This window comes from Gavialis gangeticus, unplaced genomic scaffold, assembly GCF_001723915.1.
Source record: "Gavialis gangeticus isolate Ggan-Ray unplaced genomic scaffold, GavGan_comp1, whole genome shotgun sequence".
Lineage (NCBI taxonomy): Eukaryota > Metazoa > Chordata > Crocodylia > Gavialidae > Gavialis > Gavialis gangeticus.
Genome location: NW_017729032.1, coordinates 67,752,822 through 67,776,990, shown reverse-complemented (window position 1 = coordinate 67,776,990; position 24,169 = coordinate 67,752,822). Strand labels below are relative to the sequence as shown.

Genomic DNA, 24,169 nt, shown 5'->3' with positions numbered 1-24,169 from the left:
TGCCACCCCTGCATCCAATGATTTAGTGACCTGGTCATAAAAGGCCACCAGGTTGGTCTGACAGGACCTGCCGCTGATGAACCCATGCTGGTTGCCCCTGAGCATGCAGTTCCCTGCTGGCCCCTCCTGGATGTGTGCCAGAATAATTTTCTCAAACAGCTTGCCCAGGATCGAGGTAAGGCTGACTGGCCTGTAGTTCCCCGGGTCCTCTTTCCTCCCCTTTCTGAAGATGGGAACCACGCTGGCCTCTTTCTGAGACACACGAAGATGGGAGCACCAGCTCAGAGCTGCCTGCTCCCCTGCCCTGCGGCTGGCTGGAGCACAGTGTATCTCAGCGTGGAGGCTCCACAACACGCGGAGATGGGGGAGCAGACAGGTGTTCCCCATCCCACCTGCTGGCTGGCTGGGGCACAGGGTGCCTCAGTATAGTGGCTACCTGGTAGCTCGCCTCACTCTGAGGCACCCTGTGCCCCAGCCCCCACCGCCCCACAGCACATGGAGCCCAGCTGGGAGGAATGGGGCATGCCCTGCAACAAAGGGAACATGCAGGGGTGTGTGCTGCAGCACCAAGTAGTGCAAACACCCTCACCCCCTGCTTGTCTGGACATAGTCTATGAGTTGTGACTTGCCCTGGTGGCACAGCAATGGCTTACTGGAAAGCTAGATAAACTGAATCAGTGCAATTTATAGCTCTTCATGACTTTGTCCATCTACATTAGGGGTTTACAGTGATGTTACTACATAGGTTTTCTGTTACTGGATACGTGTACCTTTGCAGCCAAGATCTCAAACCAAATGGTTTCTCTCTTCCTAGTTGTGTGGAAAGAGACTTGAAGACCAGATTGCAGTTTTGCATGCTTCATTATTTATGTCTTCTGAAGATTTAGCCAAGGTCCTCCAGCACAAAAATGAAACTAAGGACCCAGTAGTCCTGATTGTTCAAATGTAAAGAAATAGGATTTTTTTGTAAGAGTGATGGTCCTTTATACATCAGAGACCCCGTACTACAATTAATACTTAGTTTCCTTGCTTTTGGCAGCTCACAGCTGGAAGGTTATTTAAATATAATTAGTGTGTGTTTAGTATGAAGTGCTCCCCCCCATAACTTACCCACTTCTTAAAGGCATCTTCTACAAGGGAATAGTCCTTACCAGGGGTGGGCAAAATGTGGCTCTCCATTCTATGCGGCCCATAGGGCCCCTAAAAAATTTAGAAAATTAATATTTATCTGCCCTTGGCTGCCTGTCATGTGGCCCTCGATGGTTTGCCAAAACTCAGTAAGCAGCCCTCCGCCCAATATAATTGCCTGCCCCTGCCTTAGACAAACCTAGAAGAACTGATAAGGCAGACTATAAAATGTTTCTGGAAGAGCTCGTATGGCCTATTATACAAATCTTGACAGTGGGCCTAATAGGTTAGGGAAGTCTTGTTATCTATTAGTGTACCGCCATTATGGTCCATAACATGCTAATGCATCTGTTTTGCAGGCAAAAAAACCCTATGCACTAAAATCCTTTCAGAATAAGGAACTACCATTAGCAGTAGACAGTTCCCAAAGCCAAATTTCTCTCATCTACCTACTTCCCCATAGTTATATAGTTACTTTTGGTCTGAGAATTTTCCTGCCTAACTGAGGCCACAGTGCTTTTTAAACAGCCAGGTCATAATTAGGAAATCCTGACAGTAAGCGATGAAGTCATAACTGAAATATAGCAGTATGGGAAGGAATTGCTATTGTTAGAGTGGGGAATCCAAGCTTTTCCCAGCTAAGGACTATGCTGGGAAGCTCTCAGCTAGAGTACACTTCATAGCACAGGTGGCAGTCAGATTAGGATAGTGCATTGCACACAACAGACAAGGACTTCCATATTAACAATGAGACCACAGTGCAGAGCTGTGTGGGTCTTATCTTTAGGAAGCTGTGAATTAGAGCAATATCAATGTTCAGGAGCAAAGTATAGCCACCAGCTGAAATACTGATGCAGATGCAGGAATGGAGAGAGAATCCTTTAACTCTCATCCTTACCTTTAATTTTGGCTGGGTGATGGCTAAGCAGGGAGGCAGACCACAGCTGGGCCACCTTTTGACCTCTGTTTTACTTTGAAGAGTTGCAAAACCAACATGAAGAGAAGGCAGGTTATGATCACACCACACAGGCCTATGATTTTATGCCAGGAGATACAGCTACCAAAAGATATACAGCCAGGAGATACAGCTACCAAAAGATATACAGCTTGAGTCCATAAAACCTGCTATTTACTTGTGAAACTTGCAAACTTATTTTTCTCAAGGTCAAGTCTGAATTTCTTCTAAAGGAAACTTGAAAGTCCCACTGATTGTGAACAAAGTGACAGCTGTGAATGTGGCCTTCAGTCCCTACCAGCCTGGTAATGTGTGACCTAGATGTGCAAGGCTCCATTGCCAAATTATTTCATGGCGGAATTAAGTTTCCTCTTGAGAAAGCACAGGTGCCTTAGTTTCTAAGCTCTTGGCAGTCCTCACCTTCTTTAAGTATAGAGTACTTATTTTCACACCATCATAAGTCTTTGATTCAAGGAGAGATGTTTCCTCTTCTGAAACAGACCAGTGGTCTTGTAAGTTTTCAATAAGCTCATGCAGGGCTTTTTTGTAAGAAAAAAGACAAAGATGTAAGTTAGTGTCACTTCTTTAGTTCTGAACATTTTACATTTTTATGTAAAGTTTTCTTGGAAAGGCCCTTTGGTTCAAACATTTCAAACCTAAATGCCTAAAGTTAGGCTGTCATGGCTACACTTAGGCAACTGGTTAAGATATTTTCAAAGATGCTGAGTGCCTACAGTTCCCAATTACTGTTGTAGCCCTCACATGGCTTGAGCATATTAGGTACTTAACTTATAAACAGCCTGTTTTCTTAAAAGTGACTAGCAATATTGTCTGCCCAACTTCAGACATGTTGAGGAAGTTTAGAAAAAGGCCTGATCTTCAGAAACTGTCAACCACTCACCCTCTGCAAACAACATCCCCTTCAAAAAGTTCATAGTCATAGAGAAGAGCCACTCATATGATTAGAGGCCTGAAGAGCAAGCCATATGAGGAAAGGCTGACAGATATGGGACTGTTCAGCCTAGAAAAGAGAAGACTTCATGCGGATTTGGTGGTAGCTTATAAATATATCAGGGGAGAACATCAGGGGCTAGGCAAACAACTATTCACCAAATCACCCCAGGGGAAAACCAGGAGCAATGGCCATTAACTCCTAGAAGAAGGTTTCAGACTGGATATAAAGAAAAACTTCTTTATGGTTCACGTGACCAGACTCTGGAATAGACTCCCAGCGGTAGTGGTGCAGGCATCTACCCCAGAGATCTTCAAAAGTAGACTGGATGCACACCTTACTGTGGTTATTTGACCCCAGCAGTCTTTCCTGCCTAGAGAAGGGGGACTGGACCTGATGATCTCACGAGGTCCCTTCTAGTCAGAGGTGCTGGTCAACAGAGTCAGGGAGGCAGAATGGCAGAGGTGAGGAGATGTGGATGAGAGGGATCCTCAGCCCCAAAATGACAAAGTTATAGGTATTTCAGTGATTCCCCATTATAGCCTCTGGCCGAATCGCTGAATCTCTCTGACGTGGCACTGAATCTTCTGAAGCCGATTCAGCCAAATTGAGTCAAGACAGTGATCCGAATCTCCAAATCGAATTGCTGTCCTCCAAATAGAATACTTCCCTATTCGCACAGGCCTAGAAAATATCATGTCTATGGTTGATCTTTCGGCCATGAATCTGTGCTCAGGTTCAGAGTAGACACAACTCACTAGCTGTTGTAGGTGTAACAAGATGACTCTTGAGAAAGCTTTTCCTCCTATATTTAGTAGTAAGATACCACTGTAGTTGTTACAGTTGCCCTTATCTCCTTTATTTTTATACAAAGTGACAATGTTTGTGTCATGCATATCTTGTGGTACCTCACCCTCTTTCTAGCATTTCATTAGCAGCTGATGAAGATATGGTAGTAGGCTTTCTTTCCCGCACTTGAGAATTTCCACTGAGATGCCACCCTTTCCAGGAGCCTTGCCACTTGATAATGAATCAATGGCTTTGTTTAGGTCTTCTACAGTAGGCTTCACATTTAGGTCTGGCATGACCTGTAGAGTTGGTATTTGGTCCAGTAATTCACTGGTGATGTTTCTTTCTTGTAAGTACAGCTCTGAGTAGTGTTCAACCCAATGAAATATCTGCTTGCTTCTATCTGTAATGGCTTCACTTCTGTGTGATTTAAAAGGGGCAACCTTATTGACAGTAGGGCCTAGAGCTTTCTTTAGATCATTGTACCTGACTTTTAGGTTTCCTGTGTCTGAGGATGTCTGCATCTCTTCACAGAGTTTAGTCCGGTACTGATTTGCACAGCATCTGTTTGCTTTCTGTACCTTGTTTTCCTCACTTTGGTGCTCACTGTTTGCTTCTTCTTGTGTTCCAGATAAGCTGTATTCTTGATATTGATGAGAGGTAATAGTTCTTCTGCATTTTCTTTGAACCAGTCCTTATTGGATGGTCTCTTTTCCCCAAAGGTAGCTTTAGCTATTTCATCGATTGCAGTTCTTAAGCCTTCCCAAATTTCCTCTGCTTTCTCTGGTAGTAACTTCCCAAACATGCTGAGTTTGAAAGGCTTCACAAACTCTTGGCACTTCTGGTTCTTGGTGTTAGTGGCATTGATTTTGGGCTTGCTCCTAGGTTTTACTTTATGTAGTTTCTTGGCTATAATCTTCACTTTGGTAATGATCAGGGAGTAGTCGGTGTCACAGTCAGCACTGTGGAATGCACGGGTCTTCTGCACTGAAGGTAAGTCTCTCCTCCTAACAGTCTAGTTGGTACCTGATTGTGGATGTCACCATGACACTTTGTGGCAATCTTTTGCAGAAAAATAAGAATTGGTAATACACAGTTTGTTTTGGGCACAGAATTCAATAAGCTGTTGGCCTGTTTCATTCATCTTGCTGATGCCAAAATGTCCTAGGCAATCTGGCCATGACTTGTTGTCTAGGCTGAATCTTATATAATCCTAATTATAATAATACCATCATTCAAATGTTTTCTTATCATGGCTGATAAACCATAACTATGACAATGCACAAAACTTATAAAATCTGGGTCAAGAACTAAAATATGGGAAGTTAGAATCAACTGCCTCCAGGTTATGAACCAAGCACTGCAGAGTCTCTTTTGCCCATCTTCTAGGAATGAGAAGGTGGACACTTTACATGCATTATCAGCTAACTAGGAGCATAAGCAAAGTTCCCATGCTGTGGCAAAGGTAGCGCAATGATATCTCATGAGTTCTTCCCATACTCCCTATGCCATGCTTGTTTTTTAATACAGTCCTCTGAGCTTAGCTCAGGATGGAGCATTCTATGATAATAGATCCATAGCTAGGGACAGACATTTTTTAAAGATTATAAACAACATACTTTCACACAGACAAACAAGGAGCCACAATCCTTCTTTAGCTGTTTAAACAAACAATTCTACCACTGTAGCTAAAGGAAGACCGGGAGCTGATATTAGCAGCATGCCACTTATCTCCTCTGTAGGCCAGTCACTGAGGAGTAACATTGTTTGCCCACAGTACATTATTACATGCTGGGCTTCACAATCTCTTAGAGCTACCTATTTGTATGGGAAGTGAGGAGGGCAGCAGCATGCTCTTTTTATCATATAGTAATTAGTGGGAGCCCATGGGCGGACTTTGGTCCCTCTGACTTCAAGCATTACGCTCCTGTGAGTTCTCGGTGTCCCCTGCAGGTTCAGCAAGTGATGCATTGAAAAGGGAACGTGATGGTGTAGAATCCTGATTAAACACCCCACACACACCAAAAACCTAGGGAACCAGAGGAAATCTCACAAAGCCAAATCCATCTCAGATAGAGAAAAGCAGCTTTCTGAAGCCTTTAGATTAGAGCAAAAGCAATTCCAAAATACATATCTGAGTAATCATGGTGCACCCACATAACCCCACATGCGAGTGAAAACATGTCCTGGCACTGCCAGTGTTTCAGCATGAGCACCTTTTATGGAAATCCAGTTTTAGTCCCTCACCTTTGTTTGTACCATCCTGTTTACTATCCTTGCAAAGTAGCAGTCAAACAGACTGGGGACCTGATCTGCTTATTATTCATGGTTACAAATGATGGTGTGGAGACAGAAAGAACATAAACAGCATTGGCTCCAGTCATTTGTCTGAACCTGAATTACTCATAGCAGATTTCCTCCTAGTAAATCAAATACAAACACTGGGAGGCTCTTAACTATACAAAACTACACAAAAGGAGCAAATGTCTTTTTGGGGTGAAGCCTCATCTTAATTACAGGAACCAGTACCAGTACATTTCCCCACCTGCTTTTGTGGGCTTGCTATAAAACTGCAGCATGGCTGTTTACAGTCTGAGTGTAAACTTTCTGACTCTGTAGCTCATTTTCTTTGCTGGATCTGAAATGAGCATTTGGGATGTAACTATTACCAGATAATCGCACCCTGGGGGAAATTACTAGTCTCAAGTATTTGCACTCCCCAGATCATGATAATCTCCAGGCATACAGCTAACCATTAGGAAAGTGTGTTAAACCAGATAGGTCTGTCAAGTTCTTGCCTTTCACAGTGCTTACCAGCGTATGCTATTCCATATGGCTATTTGCATCCCTTGGGCTTCCTCAAACTGGTATTTTACATGAATCCTTGTAATATGGACATAATGCTTCCTTCCCGCAATCTAATAATGCTGCTAATTGCAGATCCAAATTTTATTCTCATTTACCCCTACCCCAGTGCCATTCTTCAGTGACCCTCATTGACTTCAGCAGAGTCATGCTGATTTATGCTCATGGAAGAGGAAAATCATGCTTTCTGTAGGATCAATTAATCCCTGAAAGAAGGGAGCCCTTTAGGACTCAAAATGTATATACAGAAAAAATGCAACTTGTGTGGGCAACAGTTTGGTCTCTGAATGTTTTATTAATAGCTTTTGTGGGGGAGCCCATAGACTCCACCCAGTCCTGTGTCTGCCTTGTGCTAGGCTCTGTACAACCATAGGCATGATCACTGACTCAAAGGCCCAACTCTCTAGGTAAACAAGACAGTTATAGATAAACTGCAAGTGATGCATTTAAGCTGATATGAAGTACAGCTAAATAACTTGGAACACCTTCAAAATCCAGCTTCTTCCCTTTTTCTTCCTCAGCTGCATTTCCATCAGTTCTTTCACCTACAGATTTGGAAAGGGTGGAATATGCAGCTGGTAAATAAATAAATAACAATAGTGGCATGTTTTAATGACTAGCTTGCTTGTATAGCGGCAGTAGGCTGACTACTGGTTTATGTATTTGTATTCAAGGGTAGACTCACAAAGGCTCAGTTAGGCCTAGTAGTCAGGTACATGGTCTCAGCATCTAACCAACACTCCTGGTAAAGACTTCTTAAGTGTCTGTGGTCAATCATGCAACAAAATATCAGAGGAGAAACTAATTTTTGTCCCCCAGATGGCAAATCAGTGTATGCACTGAAGCATAAAGCTAGATAGCCTGTATAATTTGCAACCTTGCTAGTGTAACTGCAGATGCTAATCCTATTTGCATAAATGTCAGCCAAGCAAAAGAAGGGTTGCTGTGATTAGCTGAGAAGGGGAAGAAGAAAGGAGATAAACAGAGTTTCTTGGAATCTTTCTCCACAAAATTATGAAAGATCAGGTCCAGTTCTTTCCTCTGTAGAATATAAAATGCACTTCAGCTCCTAAAGTGCATGATAAGAAGGAGGGCATGCAGCAGGGCCAGTGCAGGGTTGTGTTTGTCTGGAGCTGTGCCTAGAAATAGTTTGCTAGTGTCCAATTATATTCTATTAAAATACCAGGAAATATACCTGGGTATATTCTATTAAAATACCCATCACAGAGGGCCCTGGATACACACAGGTATGTCTGACCTGACATACCAGAGCTATACATGAAGGCCAGTATCAACAGTATTTAAAAAAGAAAGAAAACCCCTAACACAAAGTCAAGCCATGTCTTTTGTCAAAAACAGAAAAACAGACTGCTATTGCACACCTTTCTCCAGCCTTGTTCTGCCAGGAACATCAGTTATGTACCCGGTCTCCAGATACATCAAGACAACGGTTTTTCTCTTTACATGGGAATATACTTTTGGAATATTTTGACACCAAACTTTTATAAAACCATCTTCCTCTCTGTGTGACCAGTCATCCTCTACTTTGCTATCTACCTGTTTCTTTTCCCTTCTGTTTAGCTTCAATTCATTCCCCACTTTCAAGCCCCTTCCTTCCTCCCTCCCTCTTTCTCTTCCTCTTCTCTTAGTTTTCTATTCTAGCTTTCTTTCTTCTTGTCACTAGCTCTTCTTTTATCCTTCCATTCCTGCAGTTATCTTCCTTTTCCCTTCTCTTAGTTTTACCTGTCTACCTTTTTCGCTCCCCCTGTTTCCCTCCTCTACTGCCCTATACCCTCCACTGTCTGTTTTTTTTTTCTTCCATTCTCAAATTCTTCTCTTTTTTTCTATGGTATCTACAAAGCTTACCCCCGCCCCTTGTCAGGGCCTGCACCCAGCCATGAGTGGAAAGGCAATGTAGAAGTCACTGCTGAGATTGTGGAGGAATGTCAAGTGGCAAACTCCCTCCTACCTCAGGCTGTGGTGAGATTGGGGAAAGTGATGGTCAGTTGTTGCCTCCTTCAAAAGGTAGCAACAGGATCAGGAAGAGGAATGTGTGTTTCAGTATCTGTATAGGATGCCCCCAGTCTGACACTTGGACTGGAGAGCAGCTGTCCATGGGCTGAACATCCCAGGCAGAATGGTGGGGATGTCTCTGCTGCCCAGGATACAGTGCCTCTTGATGCCTCTCACAGACATTCAGGAAGACCTTTCTACTCTAGTGCTCTCAGTATGTGTGGCAGTTACTGCAGGTTACTGATACTTTCTCATTAAAAAGAAGTCTTTTTAGCCTTTTCTTTATGCTGGGGTGGTCTATTGTGTCTGTTTTCTAGGAAAGGTCTGAAACTCCAAAGGCTGGTAGGACACATCCAGGTGGGAAGTGAGTGAACTTGGAGCTTGAAGGCATGATTAGAAAAGAAAGGGAGAAAGGTGATATCATCAAGTAGACAAGTTCAAGGCAACACCCCCCATAACAGATCTCTGCCCATCAGCCAGAGGCCTCCTGCCTAGTGACAAATACTCCCACACCACATCCCCATGGGCAAAACCCCTTCTTCCTTTAGATGTGGCCCTGGAAAGCATTATTAGACACCATCAGTTTTGCGCTCTCAGTCATGAATGTTGGCCATCCTTAACCTACAGCATAAATAAGGGACTTCAAGACTTACACTTGTGTCCAAACTGATTGGGTCAATTGTGGGTAGAATTCTCAAGGGAACCTAGTTCAGAGGAGTTATTTAGGCTTGCTTAAACCTGCCCCCCAGATTTAGCTTGCCCCAGCCATGACTAGTCACATGATTGCAGCACACCTTGCTCATCCAGTATGATTTGTTCATACTCTTCTCTTCCTTCAGCATAATCAATTTCAGTTGATTCCTCTTCTTCTGCCTCACTTTTTTCAGCTGCTGCTTCTGCCACTACCACTTCCTCCTCTTTCTCCTCAATTTCTTTGGAGAAGTTAGTATAGATTACTACTATGTCTGAAAAATAGACAGAGTCCATGTTAAAAAGCTGATCTAATAGTGGAAGGACAGGGTGCTGAACTAGACTAGGCTGATCCCTAACCATAGCTATGCAGAGTATGGGGAAAACCTCATACAGAAACACAGGAAAAGATCATACTGAAAAGGGATGACAGTCCAGCTAGTCTGGTTTTCTGTCTCAGGAAATGTCTTACACCTGGAGTATTCAGCCCCCAGCCCATGGGCCAGATACAGACTGTAAAGCCAGCTAATCCAGCCCACTGGTCTCCCCACAGGTCTGGAAATTTGGTGGTTGGGGAGCAGTGGCAATTAATACTGTCACCACCCCCACCACCAAATTTCCAAGCCCTATGGGGCTGAATTAACTTTGCAGGGAGGGATTTGGCCCTGTTCACATGTGACTGGATCAAGCTGAGTCGCCAGGGCCCAGCGCAGCTGTGAATGCATCAGCCAGGACCTGATGTGGATGTGCAGCCTGATGCAGCCACATGGATCGGACCCTGGGTGGGCCATTTCTGCATGGTTGGATCAGGCCCTGGCTAGGCCAGCAATGTGTGCTAGGGATCTAACCTAGGGATCACTCACACAGCCCACAAGCTGAAAAGGTTGGGCACCACTATCTTAAGCAGATACTTCGGGGGAGAAGAAAATTCCCCACAATGCAGCCGACTAGCTATGGGGCCATTGGATTCCATCCTGAACCCATCTAGGGCTCAGTTTGTATCAGGTTAAGGATAAGGCTCACTCAATCTCTTGTATCACTGTAGCCACAGTAGTAAAAATTCAGTTGCTCTTCTGATTTAGACAAAACCATCTAAATCTCATTTGAATCTTGCTGGCCCCAGGCACCCAAACAAGCCCCAAGGAAGAGAGGGACTGGGTTTGGTCCCAACAGCGTATAATCGTGGCGTTTGTGAAAGCAAGAGGTATGCAGGAGTTAAAGGGCTGAAATTAGAGGGCTGATGGTTTGAGTCCCTTCCTGGTCACAGGCAAGAGAGGAAGGTAGTCAGGTAGTAAAGGTATTTCTACGTGATTCAGGAGGCCCTGTGGGACTTGAGGCTGATCACTATTCCTTATCTATAAAATGGGGAAAAGGTAGTACCCTGCCTCACAGAGGTGATGACTCAGAACCACTGGAGTAACTATGAGGAGAGTGACCAGGGCAGCAGCTCCAGCTGCTGACTTGGGGAGGGAGACGCAAAAGTAGCAGATGCTGTTGCTGCTGTCCATGTGTGTCACTGCTGCCCCATGCACCATCATGGCACAGAGCTGCCCTCTTATGCCTCTTCTGAGAACCATGATAGTAGGGAGACCACATTAATACCTTAAGCCACAAGCATGAGCTACAGAAACCAGGCTGACCTGCACTCTGAGGAGATAATGAGATTTTTTATGGAAAGATTATCAGGTAAGGAGGCTCCTGCAGTTGACAGATCTTGTGTTCATGTGGGAAGAGCTCAGGGGAGCTCCAGGCCTTCAGGGCATGTCTATACTGCTTCTGTCCCATGCCAGGGAATGCCACTGTGATGTATACTCTGCCCACTTACTCCTCCTCCATGCACACCCCATTTGGGAACTGAAGTAATGTTGCTGCAGTAGAGCATGACCAAACGTACAGGCTGTTTTGGTATGCACTCAGCTTTGTTCTAAGGTGGTTACAGTGCTTCATTTCTGGGATTTGGCATAGGCAAAGTGGGAGCAAATGATTAGGGTGAACTTCATGGCAATAGTCTTTGATTCAGCAGAGAGGCCACGGAGACGTCCTACAGATCACAAATTCCAAGGCAGGCACTTAACTCGTATCCATGATGTGTGGATAACTGCAACTATACAAACTGTTATTTGCATATGTGGTCACAGATATTTCACTGAAACCTAGTTTTAACACTTGCCCATCACCCAAGGGAGAGAAGAAGTGGGTCTCTGCTTTTTTAAAAAATGTATTAGCCCAGGAAAGCCACAATGGCTGGGAATGTTTGCAGGGTTGGCGTTAGGCATGTCACTGGCAAATGATGACAGCAAACACATTTATCAAATTATTAGTTTAGGGTTTAATTTTGATTGCTATTGAACAGGAGCGCTGTTCTACTCCATCTGTGGTCCCACCGGCTTCCCTGGAAACAACTGCAGAGTAAGCATATGAGAGTGACTCTTACTGCTACTCACCTTGACTTTGGATGGACACGGATTCTTCATCTATGACTTCTGTACTCCTCACCTCTTCTCCAAATACTAGAATAGTTTAAACTTCATGTTTTAATGATAAAGCAAGCTTAGCAGGTGAAGAGGGGGATTAAATTTACTGCTTCTGTGACTACAGATATGAAATAAATCTTAGATTCAATGATAGATCAATAACACCAAGATTGGGTTTAAATTATTAATAACCTATGAGAAACAGGGATAATTATTTTATGAATCATAGTTCTCTTAACGTACTGCACATTTTCTCCCAATACATCTGTACTGAAGCACGACCTGCATATCTTTGGCAAGAGACTACAGTGAATAAGTTAATGTCTTTTGTTTTGCTTGCTAAGCATTTAATAGATTCAGATGTGGGCTGTCACAGTCGGGTGGCAATGCATTTTCTGTCATATCCTCATGAACATACCAATGCTTTTAGTAACCTGACACAAAGACTAGTTCAGCTGGGGCCATATCCAGTCTGAATGTATCTCTGCAACATCACAGTGTGGCTCTTCTCTTGTGGGTGTGCATTGTTTTTAGAGGCAGGCACTTCAGCCCCCAAACCAACTCCCTTTTAGGCAGGTAGCTTTACCCAGCTAGTGTTAGCATCAGAAAGTGGCATTTTGGTTCATTAATGCAGGTTTTAGATCAGGTCTGGCCAACTAGTGGCCCCAGGTCTCCCAGTGGTTTCCAGCTTCCACCTCCCTTCTCTGGCTTTCACTTACTGCCCTTGCCTCCAGGAGGGCAGGGAAGGGTGGTGTGACTCAGTGCACCCTGCACTGTGAGGGGAGCCCACAGTGTGGTGCAGTGGGGGAGCCTGCAACCTAGAGGGAGAAATGTGCCCATCCTTGTGTGAGATGCAGTGGTGGATGGTGCAAGGGAAGCTTGCTGCTGGGGAGGTTAAATGGCGGGGAAGGGGGTCTGTGGTCCTACTGGTGTGTTCCCTGTGGTGCACAGCCCTGGGCCACTAAGAAGTTGCACAGCCCTGTTGCAGATTCTAGCGTGGCTGCTCACAGTAGGTTGTATTACAGCAGTTCACCACCAGGTGGCAGGAGGTAATGTCCTGTGTGTCCATAGCAGTAGGTCACTACAGGGATGGACACAGGATACACTGGTGTTTCCCTTGATTTTTCCTAGGGTAATTTTCCTGATGCAATCAAGTTACACTGGGGTAGGAATATATGCTGTGCACCTGCTTCTTGTTTACCACCAGCATGAACATGGAGTATACTAATCTAAATGTGTTGCACGCTTACACCCTAAGTAAAGAGTTGGTGATCTGCCATGATCTTATTCCTAGGCAACCAGGGGAAGTAATCACTGCAAGATGCAGGAGCAGGAAGGGCCATGTTTATTAACCACTTGACTGGTGGCCAATTCATGATGTTTAACACACTTGCATATTTGAAGTGACGTTTTCGTAGTTGGTAATTCCAGCATGGAGCAGGAACAATCAGGGAGGGGACGATATTCATTAGCCCAAGGAGTCTTGTAGCAATCATGGGGGTTGGTAAGCAGAAAGGACCTTTCCATAGCTAAAAACATTACTAAGTTCATGGTATTTAATGTCCCCTTGCTTTTATCTAGAATTTCACAACCCCCTGAAGACTGATCACATGGGAGAGCCAATAGCCAACGAAGGCAGTGAAATGGGTAGCTGGCTGGCAAAGAACATATGTGCCCTGAGAACTGCCTCCCACAAGGCCTTTCATATATTGCCACTCTGGCTCCCAGGTCTTGCAAGTTCTCTCTGTAAGTCCTACCCTTGGTCAAGTTCTTGATCTGCTGCAGACTGGCTCTTTCAATCACAGGCCCTTGTAAGCCAGGAAAACTTGACTCAGGTTTTCTGAATCAAGTTCTGCAGCCACTTGCCAGTCATAGAATCATAGAAAATTAGGGTTGGAAAGGATCTTAGGAGGTCATCTAGTCCACTACCCTGCTCAAAGCAGGACCATCCCCAACTAGATCGTTCCAGCCAAGGCTTTGTTAAGCTGGGACCAAAAAACCTCCAAGGATGGAGATTCCACAACCCGTTCTAGGTAACCCATTCCAGTGCTTCACCACCATCCTAGTGAGAAAGTTTTTCCTAGTATCCAACCTAAACGTCCCTTGCTGCAACTTGAGACCATTGCTCCTTGTTCTGTCTTTCATGCATCATCAGCCTCTGGCTCTACACTAGCCTCATATCTGAAGTGACTTCTATGCATACATATATGTGGATCTGAACACTGCTATCTTGGTCAGTCTCTGCACAAACCTTGGCTTATAAATAAAGCAAAACAAGCCCGTGTGTGGAATTTCACCTGCACGGCACAGAATACCAGGAGGGCAACATATGTTAGCATATCAGTAATGAGACACATTTATCCTCCTGTCAAATTGCTTCAACTATATCAAAATTCATGTCAAATAAAACCTTCCCTATTTTACTGAGGCCACAAAGCCATTTTTCAAAGCCAAGGCATGATTTCATTTTTCACAAGCTGGCTCACTGGGAAGCATGGACCAGTGCTTCTGGGCAAACTCACCATCCTCATGGGCATCCAGAGACTTCGCTGAGTAGCCCCATTCTGTCTGGGTCATCAGATCTTCCATATCATACTTTCTGCTCTGAGCGGAGGTGGGAGAGCTGTCCACAGACTTCCTGCAAAAGGGGCCACATTTGCTTGACTTTAATGTCACTAATAGGGACTAGGATGGGACCAAAAATCATCAGGATTTGGGACTTTTCCTAGAAATAAGACATACGCTCAGATTTTTAGATGCAACTCAACCCTTAACACTCCCAAAGAGCATCACTAAGGATCCATTGTGTATGGGAGAGAGAAGCAAGTCTCTGGGCTTACTACTTTCATTACATCTGCTTCCTAGGGATTTCTCAACTAAGTGCAACCAAATTGTGTGCCTGAAGCCTAACCTCAGTTTGGATAAATGCACTGCTTATCTCATCTCACATTCCTCTGCTACTTCTGTGAACCACACTGATTGCTTCTGCTCACCTCCATTATGCAGTGCCACATTTGCTCTGCATGCCACATGTACCACAGTCCAGGAGATAGGTTGGTGTAATCTGTGGTGGAGGAGAAGGAGGTATGTGTTCTGGGCCTCAGCATGTCTATCCATCAATGAGGTTCTACGAATCCTCCTGTCATTTTGTACTTTCTTCTCAACTAAGCTCAACTGGCAAATTGTGAAGTTATTTTGAATTGCTATTAGGGACCTGACACAGCTCTTTTTTGGCCATTGCTACATCCCTGTAATGTAGGTAGGTGCTGTTGCACCTCTTACTCTTAAAAGCTAATTTAAAGGTGTTTCACAGTTTTTATCAGTATCCCATTGCATATAAGAAGCAAAGGCAACCAAAACACACATAGGGCCTGATTGGATTTGACTCCAGAAAATCATGGGAGGAATTTCTTTTTTATTGCATGAGTGATTCCACTAGCTTGTTACACATCACTGCCTTTTTTTTTAGGTGTCTAGGACTTTTAAGAGATTCTTGATGCAGTACACCTAGGGGTAAACACATTAATAGGTGAAGGCCTCACAGGGCATAGGGAATCTAAGCTATTTGTATAACTCCCCAATAACAGTTATATCTAGACACCTCACTGTCATTTAACATATTATAGAAAATTAGGGTAGGAAGGGACCTCAGGAGGTCATTAGGCTAACCCCCTGCTGAAAGCAGGACCATCCTCAAGTAGATCATTCCAGCCAGGGCTTTGTCTAGCTGGGCCTTAAAAACCTCCGAAGATGGAGATGCAACCACCTCTCTGGGTAACCCGTCCCAATGCTTCACCACCCTCCTAGTCATCTCATCACAGAAGGCAATCAGTCAGGTTGTTGACTGTTCCTGATCACTTTCTTCTCTAAGTGCTTAGAAATGGTTTCCTTGAGGACCTGCTCCATGATTTTTCCAGGGACTGAGGTGAGGCTGACTGGTTTGTTGCTCAGGTTCCTCCTTCCCTTTCTTAAGGATGGACACTATATTTGCCTTTTCCCAGTCATCCAGGACCTGCCCCAATTATCATGAGTTTTCAAAGATAACGGCCAGAGGTGCGGCTGTCGCATCACCCAACTCCCTCAGGTGCGTTGCATCCAGCCCCATGGGCTTGTACACATCCAGCTTTTCCAAACAAGTCCCTAACCTGTTTTTTATCACTGAGGTCTGCTCACCTTCTTCCAAAACTTTGCTGCCTGCTGCAGTAGTCCGGGAGTTGACCTTGCCTATGAAGATGGAGGTAAAAAGGCATTGAGTACCTCAGCCTTTTCCTCATCTGTCACTAAGTTGCCCCCTCTCCCCCATTCAGTAAGAGCTCCACACTTTCCCTGACCCTCCTTTTGTTGCTGACATACTTGTAGAAACCTTCTTGTTACCCTTCATGTCCCTTTCTAGCTGCAACTCCAAATGTGCTTTGGCCTTCCTCATTTCACTCCTGCATGCCCGAGCAATATTCTTTTACTCTTCCCTAGTCATCTGTCCAAGTGTCCACTTCTTGTAGACTTCCTTTTTGTGTTTTAGCTCTTTGAAGAGTTTCCTGTTAAGCCAGGCTGGTCACCTGCTGTATTTGCTAGTCTTCCTGCACATCTGGGTGGTTTGTTCCTGTGCCCTTAGGAAAATACAGCCAGCTCTCCTGGACTCCTTTCCTTTTCAGCCTGGTCTCCCAGGGGATCCTGCCCATCAGCTCCCTGACAGAGTCAGAGTCTGCTTTGCTGAAGTCCAGAGTCCATATTCTGCTGCTCTCCTTTGTTCCTTTTGTCAGAATCCTGAACTCAATCATCTCATGGTCGCTGCTGCCCAAGATGCCATCCACTACTACATTCCCCACCAATTCTTCCCGGCTTGTGAGCAGCAGGTCAAGAGCATAGCCCTTGGTGGCCGCTTCAGCACTTGCACCAGGAAGTTGTCTCAAACACTCTCCAGAAACTTCCTGGATTGCCTGCACACTGCTTGTGTTGCCCTGTCAGCAGATGTCAGGGTGATTGAAGTCCCCCATGAGAAACAGGGTCTGTGATCTGGAAACTTCCACTAGGTGTCTGAAGAAAGCCTCCTCTACCTCATCTTCCTGGTCTGGTGGTCAGACACCTACCATGACGTCACCACTGTTGCTCTCCCCTCTAACCAAAACCCAGAGACTTTCAACAGGTTTGTCTCGTTTCATATTGGAGCTCTGAGCAATCATACAGCTTTTACATATGGTGCAACTCCTCCTCCTCTCCTCCCCTGCCTGTCCCTCCTGAACAGCTTATATGCACCCATGACAGTGCTCCAGTCAAGCAAGCTATCCCACCAAGTCTGTTATTCCAATCATGTCATAGTTCCTTGACTGTGAGGCCTTCCAATTCTTCCTGCTTGTTTCCCAGGCTCCATGTGTTCGTGTTCAGATACCTGAGGTAACTACCCAATTGTCCTACTTTCTTAGTAAGAATAAGGAGGCCTCTCCTGTTGTCCCCTCCTTCTTGTGCTTCCTCCAGGTCTCCTGCTTCCCCACTTACCTCAGTGCTTTGGTTTCCATCCCCTGGCAAACCTAATTTAAAGCCCTCCTCACTAGGTTAGTGAGCCTGTCTGCAAAGATGCTCTTCCCTCTCTTTGTCAGGTGGATTCCATCTCTTTCTAGCAATCCTTCTTTATGGAACAACATCCCATAGTTGAAGAAGCGCCTGAGCCCTTCTTTTTGATCAGAAGGGTTGAGGAGAACTCCACCTGTGCCCCCATCCTCTTCAACCTTGATCCCAGAGCCCTGTAGTCACTCTTGATTTGTTCAGGGTCACCCCTGGCAGTATCATTGACACAGTGCTCCAGATGTGGTCTCACCCATGCTGAACAGAGGGGAAGAATCACCTTCCTCGACCTGCTGGGAATGCTTGTAATAATGCATCCCAGTATACCGTTAGCCTTCTTGGAAACAAGGGCACACTGTTGGCACATATTCAGCTTACTGTCCTCCGTAACCTCAAGGTCCTTTTCTGCAGAGCTGCTACTTGGCCTGTTGGTCCCCAGCCTGTAGCAGTGCATGGTATTATTCTGTCCTAAGTGCAGGACTTTGCACTTGTCCTTATTGAGCCTTATGAGATTTCTTTTGGTCCAATCCTCTAATTTGTCTAGGTCTCTCTGAATCCTAACCCTACCCCCAGTGTATTTACTACTCCCCCCAGCCTGAAGTCATCCACAGACTTGCTGAGGGTGCACTCCATCCCAGCTTTCAGACTGTTGATGAAGATATTGAACAAAACTGGGCCCAGGACCAACCCCTGGGGCATTTTACTTGATACTGTCTGCCAACTAGACATTGAGCCATTGATCACTACTCTTTGAGCCTGATGATCCAGTGAGTTTTTTATCCACCTTACAGTGCATTCATCTAACCTGTACTTCCTTAACTTGCTGGCAAGAATGGTGTGGGAGATTGTATCAAAAGCCTTGCTAAAGTCAAGGTATATCACATATACTGCTATCCCTGCATCCACAGAGCCAGCCATTTTATCGTAGAAGGCAATCAGGTTTGTCAGGCAAGACTTACCCTTGGTGAATCCATATTGACTGTTCCTAATCACCTTCTTTTCCTCCAAGTGTTTAGAAATGTAATAATATTTTTCTTATTTTCACTGACTATTTACTAGGTCTTGTGAATACCTGTAGGTGTTTTTTAGAAGCTGTGTGGCTAATCTCTCCTCAAATCACAATGAAGGCTCTACCCCAGGAAAATGTTTTCCCCAATCTTTCAGAAATTTCGAATGAATGCTGCCTCTGCTCTTTTGGGATGGAATTCAAAAGTGCAAGCTGCACACTGTTTGATACCCCATAATGAATATATTTCACTGCCCCTTCATGCAGCTATGCAATAAAACTCTCTCAATAAAAAGCCTATTATATCCATTTTTTCAGTATTGCATACAGGCCCAGGAGTTAACATCTTTTAGTATTGGAAAAATTACTCAAGTGTTAATAGATAAAGGAACTCTGTCAATGGGTCAGATTTGTCTGTAGTGTCATTTTTAGTGTGCCAGAGATGAATTTGGTCCAGTTTATTTGGGCCTTCTGCAGCATCTCTGTTTAATTTCTCTCTCTTAGAAAGATTAGATATGTCTAACATTTATATTGGAAAGCCTGAAACAATAGGCCAGCTCGTCAGCTGACGTAAATCAACATAGATCCCCTGAAGCCAGATCAGCAAACAAGGGAGCTAGTTTACCTTGGCTAGGCATTTGGTCTACTGTTTCTCTCACACTATAAAAGCATTTTGTACAATAAAAATCACATCACATCTCTCCATGTAGGCAATGTCCAGAGCTGTTGCACAGGATTTATTTTCCTTTAAGAAAGAAACATATTTAAGTCTACACAGGTTGACACTGTCACTTTTAATATAGCAAGCAATGAGAGTCCCAAAGACAATTATTTAGACAGACATAACTTCCAGATTATTAATAGCACAGATATAGCAGATACTGCCAGATTGTGAATGTTCAAGACATACTGTAAATCTCCAGTTGTTAGGAGTTCACAGTACTAGCCTAGATAGAGTATAAATATCCTGTAACTTGACTGAATTAGATAGAAAAATGTTACCAATTACTCTCCTTACTTCGATTCCTTTGACTTAGAACCAACATGCAGAGCTGATGGAGAATCTGTCTGACATTCTGGAGAGGGAAAAAAAAAAACTCTTTTAAAACATATTGTCTTTTCCTGTGGAACAGCGGGGCATTTTAGTATTGAATTTTCTTGCAATTTCACTGCTTTGTATTACAGATAAACCTTGCTGTTTTAACAGGGAACATATTCTCATCTGTTTTAATGATACAATAAATTTTAGGTGAAGGGGGAAAAAATAAAGTCCCCAAAATAAGTTGTAAAAAAGCTCTTGAAGTCAGAAGACAGACTTTTCAGGAGGAGATGCAAGTATTACAAGTGAATTTACTTTGCCTTCCTATTCAGTTCTCATTGTAAGCAGCTTGGATCATATTATGCCCTGCAAACTGTACCATGTGCTAGTGCTAAGACCAAGGCTCTTTTTAGGGTTAAAGACATGACAATGTGCTATCAAAATAACTTCACAATCCTAACAACATGCCATGTATACTCCTGCCCAAAGCATGCTAGGTTATGTTAGCTTCAGTGATAGTTGCTTTCAGAGCAATATGCCATTTTATCTCCCACTGACAGCATGACATGTGAACTGTCATACAGTGCAAGCCACCCTGTGTTTGGGAGATGTGGACGAAAAACAGCCTTGCATGCAGGGAGTTAGACTGGCTACAGATTGGCACAAACCCTTCATTTTTCCTGCACTCAGCAGAAGAAGAGGCCCCTGTAGACATTTCACTTAGTCTATCAATGCCCAAGTGCCTAGTTGGCAGCAAGTTCTCAGGGAAGGCACTGAACTGAGAACCAGAGATGCACTCTGTAAAATGTACTGAAAGGGGTGTATGGATAAAAAAGGGGAAAAAAGCCAAGCAAAGACCTAAAGAAACAGAGGGGCTGACTGTTATTGGACAGACAGCTGAAAAAATTGTCCCTATAAGTGTCCTACTAAAATTATGTTGGCCACATTGTTTTGAAAGAATGGGACATCATTTAAATCCCACTAACCAAAATGCTATTTTTAAGCTCTTGCATGCATGCACATTCTAGTGTGCCAAATTTTATGGGCCAGAATCACATCCATGCTTGGGTCCCATGATGCTACTCTGGCAATATAAGCCTGGGTATTTGGGTGCCAATTAATCTCCACTTTTAAGCTTTTTTAAAGTGCCAGAGCAGCATAAAGAAGAGGGAGTCTGAAAGTGAAACTGGCTCCAGCTTTTTATAGAAATAGTGCCCATTATAAAAAAGAGTTGGTGTAGAGCTGTGTATATAGTATACCTACTCAATTTTTCTGCACCATTTATACATGGATGTGTAATTCAAGCATTACTAGAGAATGTTTGTACCTTTTGTGTACTTGCTTTCAGTGCATATTTTTGCAGGTGAGTTTACTGATGGAAATGTTTGAGGAGATACCAAATTTTAAGCAAACATTGGAAAGTATTTCTGGAAAGTAAGTTCTGAGATTGCAAATGTGAGTATTTGAAACTGAAAACCTTGTGCTGTAGTTGCATCTAGGCTGTGAAGAAACTTTTCAATTTGTTCTAGAATCAATTGGAGCACTAACGTAGCAAGGCTCTGCCAGATGCACCTAGTTTGGTTAACCCAAAGAAAGGTGGCTGTAACTCAAACAGTTTTAAACATGGATGCAGATGCAATAGCTTGTCTATGCTGGTGCGTCAATTAGTTTAGAACCAGATAGAAGTATTTTTGCTGGAAATTTCTGGAGAGCAGACAATACTAAGACTTGCTGTCATCCAACCAAGAAACAGAAGCATAGCAGTTGACCAAATTGTAGCATACTGTATGATCAAGTTGTCTCAGATCCAGCTGACTCAGTCCAAATTTTAAACATAGACTTCTTCAAGAAACAAACAAGCTATAGTTTGCCAAACTGCATCAAGCAATGTTAAACTGAAAAGACATTTTCCTCAGTTATCGAAGTGGTTAAGGTAAAAGTCCTCAGATGCATTTTGCAGCTACAGATTTTTTCCCCCTAGCTTTAACCTTTTTTTCTGCCTTCTCATTTACTTTTGAACACTGTCCTGAAAACATTTGAGTTTTTGTTCTTGGTGACAAAAGTCAATTGAGTAGTGAAAAAGTGGATTCTAAAAATTACATTTGGAATTTCCCTTTTTTGCCAGATTGTGTGGCAGTAAGAATCTATGTAAATGTTATTGAGTGACGGTTCTCCCTGGGGCCCAGAATGAGGTCCTGCCAAAGCCACGTTTGATATTCAATGTTAAGTCTGTTCTAAACTGACCCCCCAGTCTAAACTAAAGAAAGCCCAAGGTTTTCTTTACAGTCTCTGCATTTTAAATTGCATCTTAAAAAAGATTGTGGCCCAACATTTTAATTTTTTGCTGCATTCAATAGACTAGCATTTGTAGAGGTTTTTCTATGCATTTCATTCTAGTTAGTTGACAGCATCTTTGACCTATTCTGAGGTGGTGGGCTGGGACTTATTGCCAAGGATGAGGCTCATGTGAGTACGTGCTATAAATGCTTAATTTCTTTGTGGAGAAGAGAGACCTTAAATGGTCCTTTTACATTTTAAAAATAAATCTGCTAGGTGCACAGAGATGCCTACTGCCATTCTAGGGAGATGGGCAAGTCATGTGGTGAAAATACATAGTGTATTACTTCAAATATTAGACATCCTGGGATTTAAGATGCACTCACTCACATATAATGACTCCCAATTAAAAAAAATCCCCACACACAAACATGAAATAAAGACACATTTATAAGGATCTGTATCTCTACAATGCATGTAAGAGCTTTTTACTATTTTTTAACTTCAACTGAGATGCAGGCCATTTTTAGGAGCAATATTTTATTTTAAGAGCATGCCTTAATACTTGAATAAAGTTGGGATCTGAGAGGAAAGCACTTCCCTCTGGAAGGAACAATGCATGAAGTCCATATAACATAAGCGAACATTTACATTATGGGCTAAACCAAGTGTTGGCAACCCATGGCCCACAGGCCAGATACAGCCCAGGAGCTGGGGTTTTGGTGGGGGGAAATGGAGCAATATTTAGCCACAGGGGCTTTGCCCATATCAGGCTGCACTGCACCATGGCTGGGCAGCAGGGAGCTTTCCTGTGCCGTGAAGCAGCTGTGTGTTGGCAAGAAGTGGTGGCAGGGAGAAGTGGCAGTAGCAGCCAGGTCTTAGTGTTGGTCTTCCTAGCATCTGAGCTGGACTATTCCAGCCTACTGCCACAAGACATTGCAGACCGCTGGGTTAGCCTGTGCCTTGAATGCAAGCTCTGCTTTGGTGTCCATGTTACACTTAAAGCCCTGTTAGTTTGTTAGCAGGTGCAGTGTGATACCCCTTCCCCTCTGAGCCTCTTTGGAGAAGGGAACAAGACAATAGTCCTTACCTTGCCTCCACCTTAAGGATTTACATATAGTCAGATGGTCCCCAAAAGCCCCAGGTTGGAATCCAGGCCCCACTGCAGTTAATGTGACTTATGTGAAGCACAGCTCACATGAAGACAAAAGGTCTGGGCATGTCTGTCTTGCTTTTGCCTCACTCCTGAAAGTCCTGCGGGGAATCATGGCCCTGTCAATCCTGCTCCTGTTCCCCACACACCATACTGGGAAACAAAGTGGTGAGGCTGCCCCAAGGGAGTGCCCTGTGGCACTCCTGAGCCCCTAGACCTGGACAAGGTAGAGAGTGGCAGTGGAGAAAGCAGAGGGCACCTTCAGGGCAGCTTCACCACCTCATATCTGGAATTGGGGTATGGGGAATAGGAACAGGTAGGTGGAGTATGTGTCTCAGTGGTGCTGTCAAGAGCACCACAGAAGCGGTATAGACATACAGTAGCATAACTAAGGGGGAGTGAGGTGATGACTGGGGCATCTGCTGGGGCTGCACCCCATCTAACTTCAAGAGGTGCAAAAATAGCAGTGCTGTCCATCCGGCTGCATTGACCAGTGAGTGGCTGCTAGCCAGGGTGCAGAACTGCCCTGTTACATTTCTGCAGTTGTGACGTCTGTCCCACACAGCTCAAAAGCTAGGATACCAGTCCTAGCACAGCACAATGTCTGTTTGACCCTGTTGTGGCATGATTCTGCTTTAGCCTGAACTCTTCTTTAGCTTGTGTTTGTCTGGGATTTTTGAGGTTTTTTTCCCCCATTTGTTTCTTAAAAATAATTAGGAAGTGACAAATGACCTGCAATAAAAAATCACTATTAAGGTTACGAAGTCAAGCACTCTGAAGTTAGGAAAAGCCAGACTTACAGGTTGCCTGTGCAAACTTAATTTGGCTTCCTTGTGCTGTCTGAGAAAGCCTAATGTCCATGTATGACATGATACAGTTTTTTTTTTTTAAATTCCTGCTTCATCCAGTGTGCGCCGACTTGGTGATACATCAGGGTTTTCTAGAAGGCTGATGTCTATAGGAACCATGTCTTACTTGTGAATGAAGCACATGACTATAGGAAGAGAAAGCAGCTTCCTGGTTAAGGCACCTGAATGCTCTCTTGGGTAGGGTTACCACATGTCTGGGTTTTCGTGGACACGTCCTCTTTTTGGGTCCTCCCATCTCTGTCCAGGAGGTTTTTTAAAATATCAGCAAATGTCTGGGATTTTGCTGTGCCTCTGCTTTCCTGGTACTTCTCAGCTTGGGGCTGGGGGCAGTGGGGGAAGGTAATTGGGGACCAGGGCATCAGGTAAGTGTGTGTGTGTGTGTGTGTGTGTGTGTGTGTGT

The 24,169-nt window shown here is 44.0% G+C and overlaps 1 protein-coding gene across 3 annotated transcripts in view; it reads right to left on the bottom strand.

Moving 5' to 3' along the window:
* The window catches only part of ERICH6B (glutamate rich 6B), a 101,398-nt gene that overhangs the window by 48,359 nt on the left and 28,870 nt on the right, over positions 1-24,169 (bottom strand). For 2 of the 3 annotated variants that reach the window (XM_019524443.1, XM_019524444.1), the window contains exons 3-8: positions 19,450-19,507; positions 14,389-14,504; positions 11,837-11,902; positions 9,497-9,667; positions 7,175-7,264; positions 2,504-2,622 (exon numbers count right to left, since the gene is read on the bottom strand). In XM_019524443.1, coding sequence (XP_019379988.1) covers positions 2,504-2,622; positions 7,175-7,264; positions 9,497-9,667; positions 11,837-11,902; positions 14,389-14,504; positions 19,450-19,507 — 620 coding nt within the window. The remainder of the gene's footprint in view (positions 1-2,503; positions 2,623-7,174; positions 7,265-9,496; positions 9,668-11,836; positions 11,903-14,388; positions 14,505-19,449; positions 19,508-24,169) is intronic. The other variant, XM_019524445.1, reaches the window with a different exon arrangement.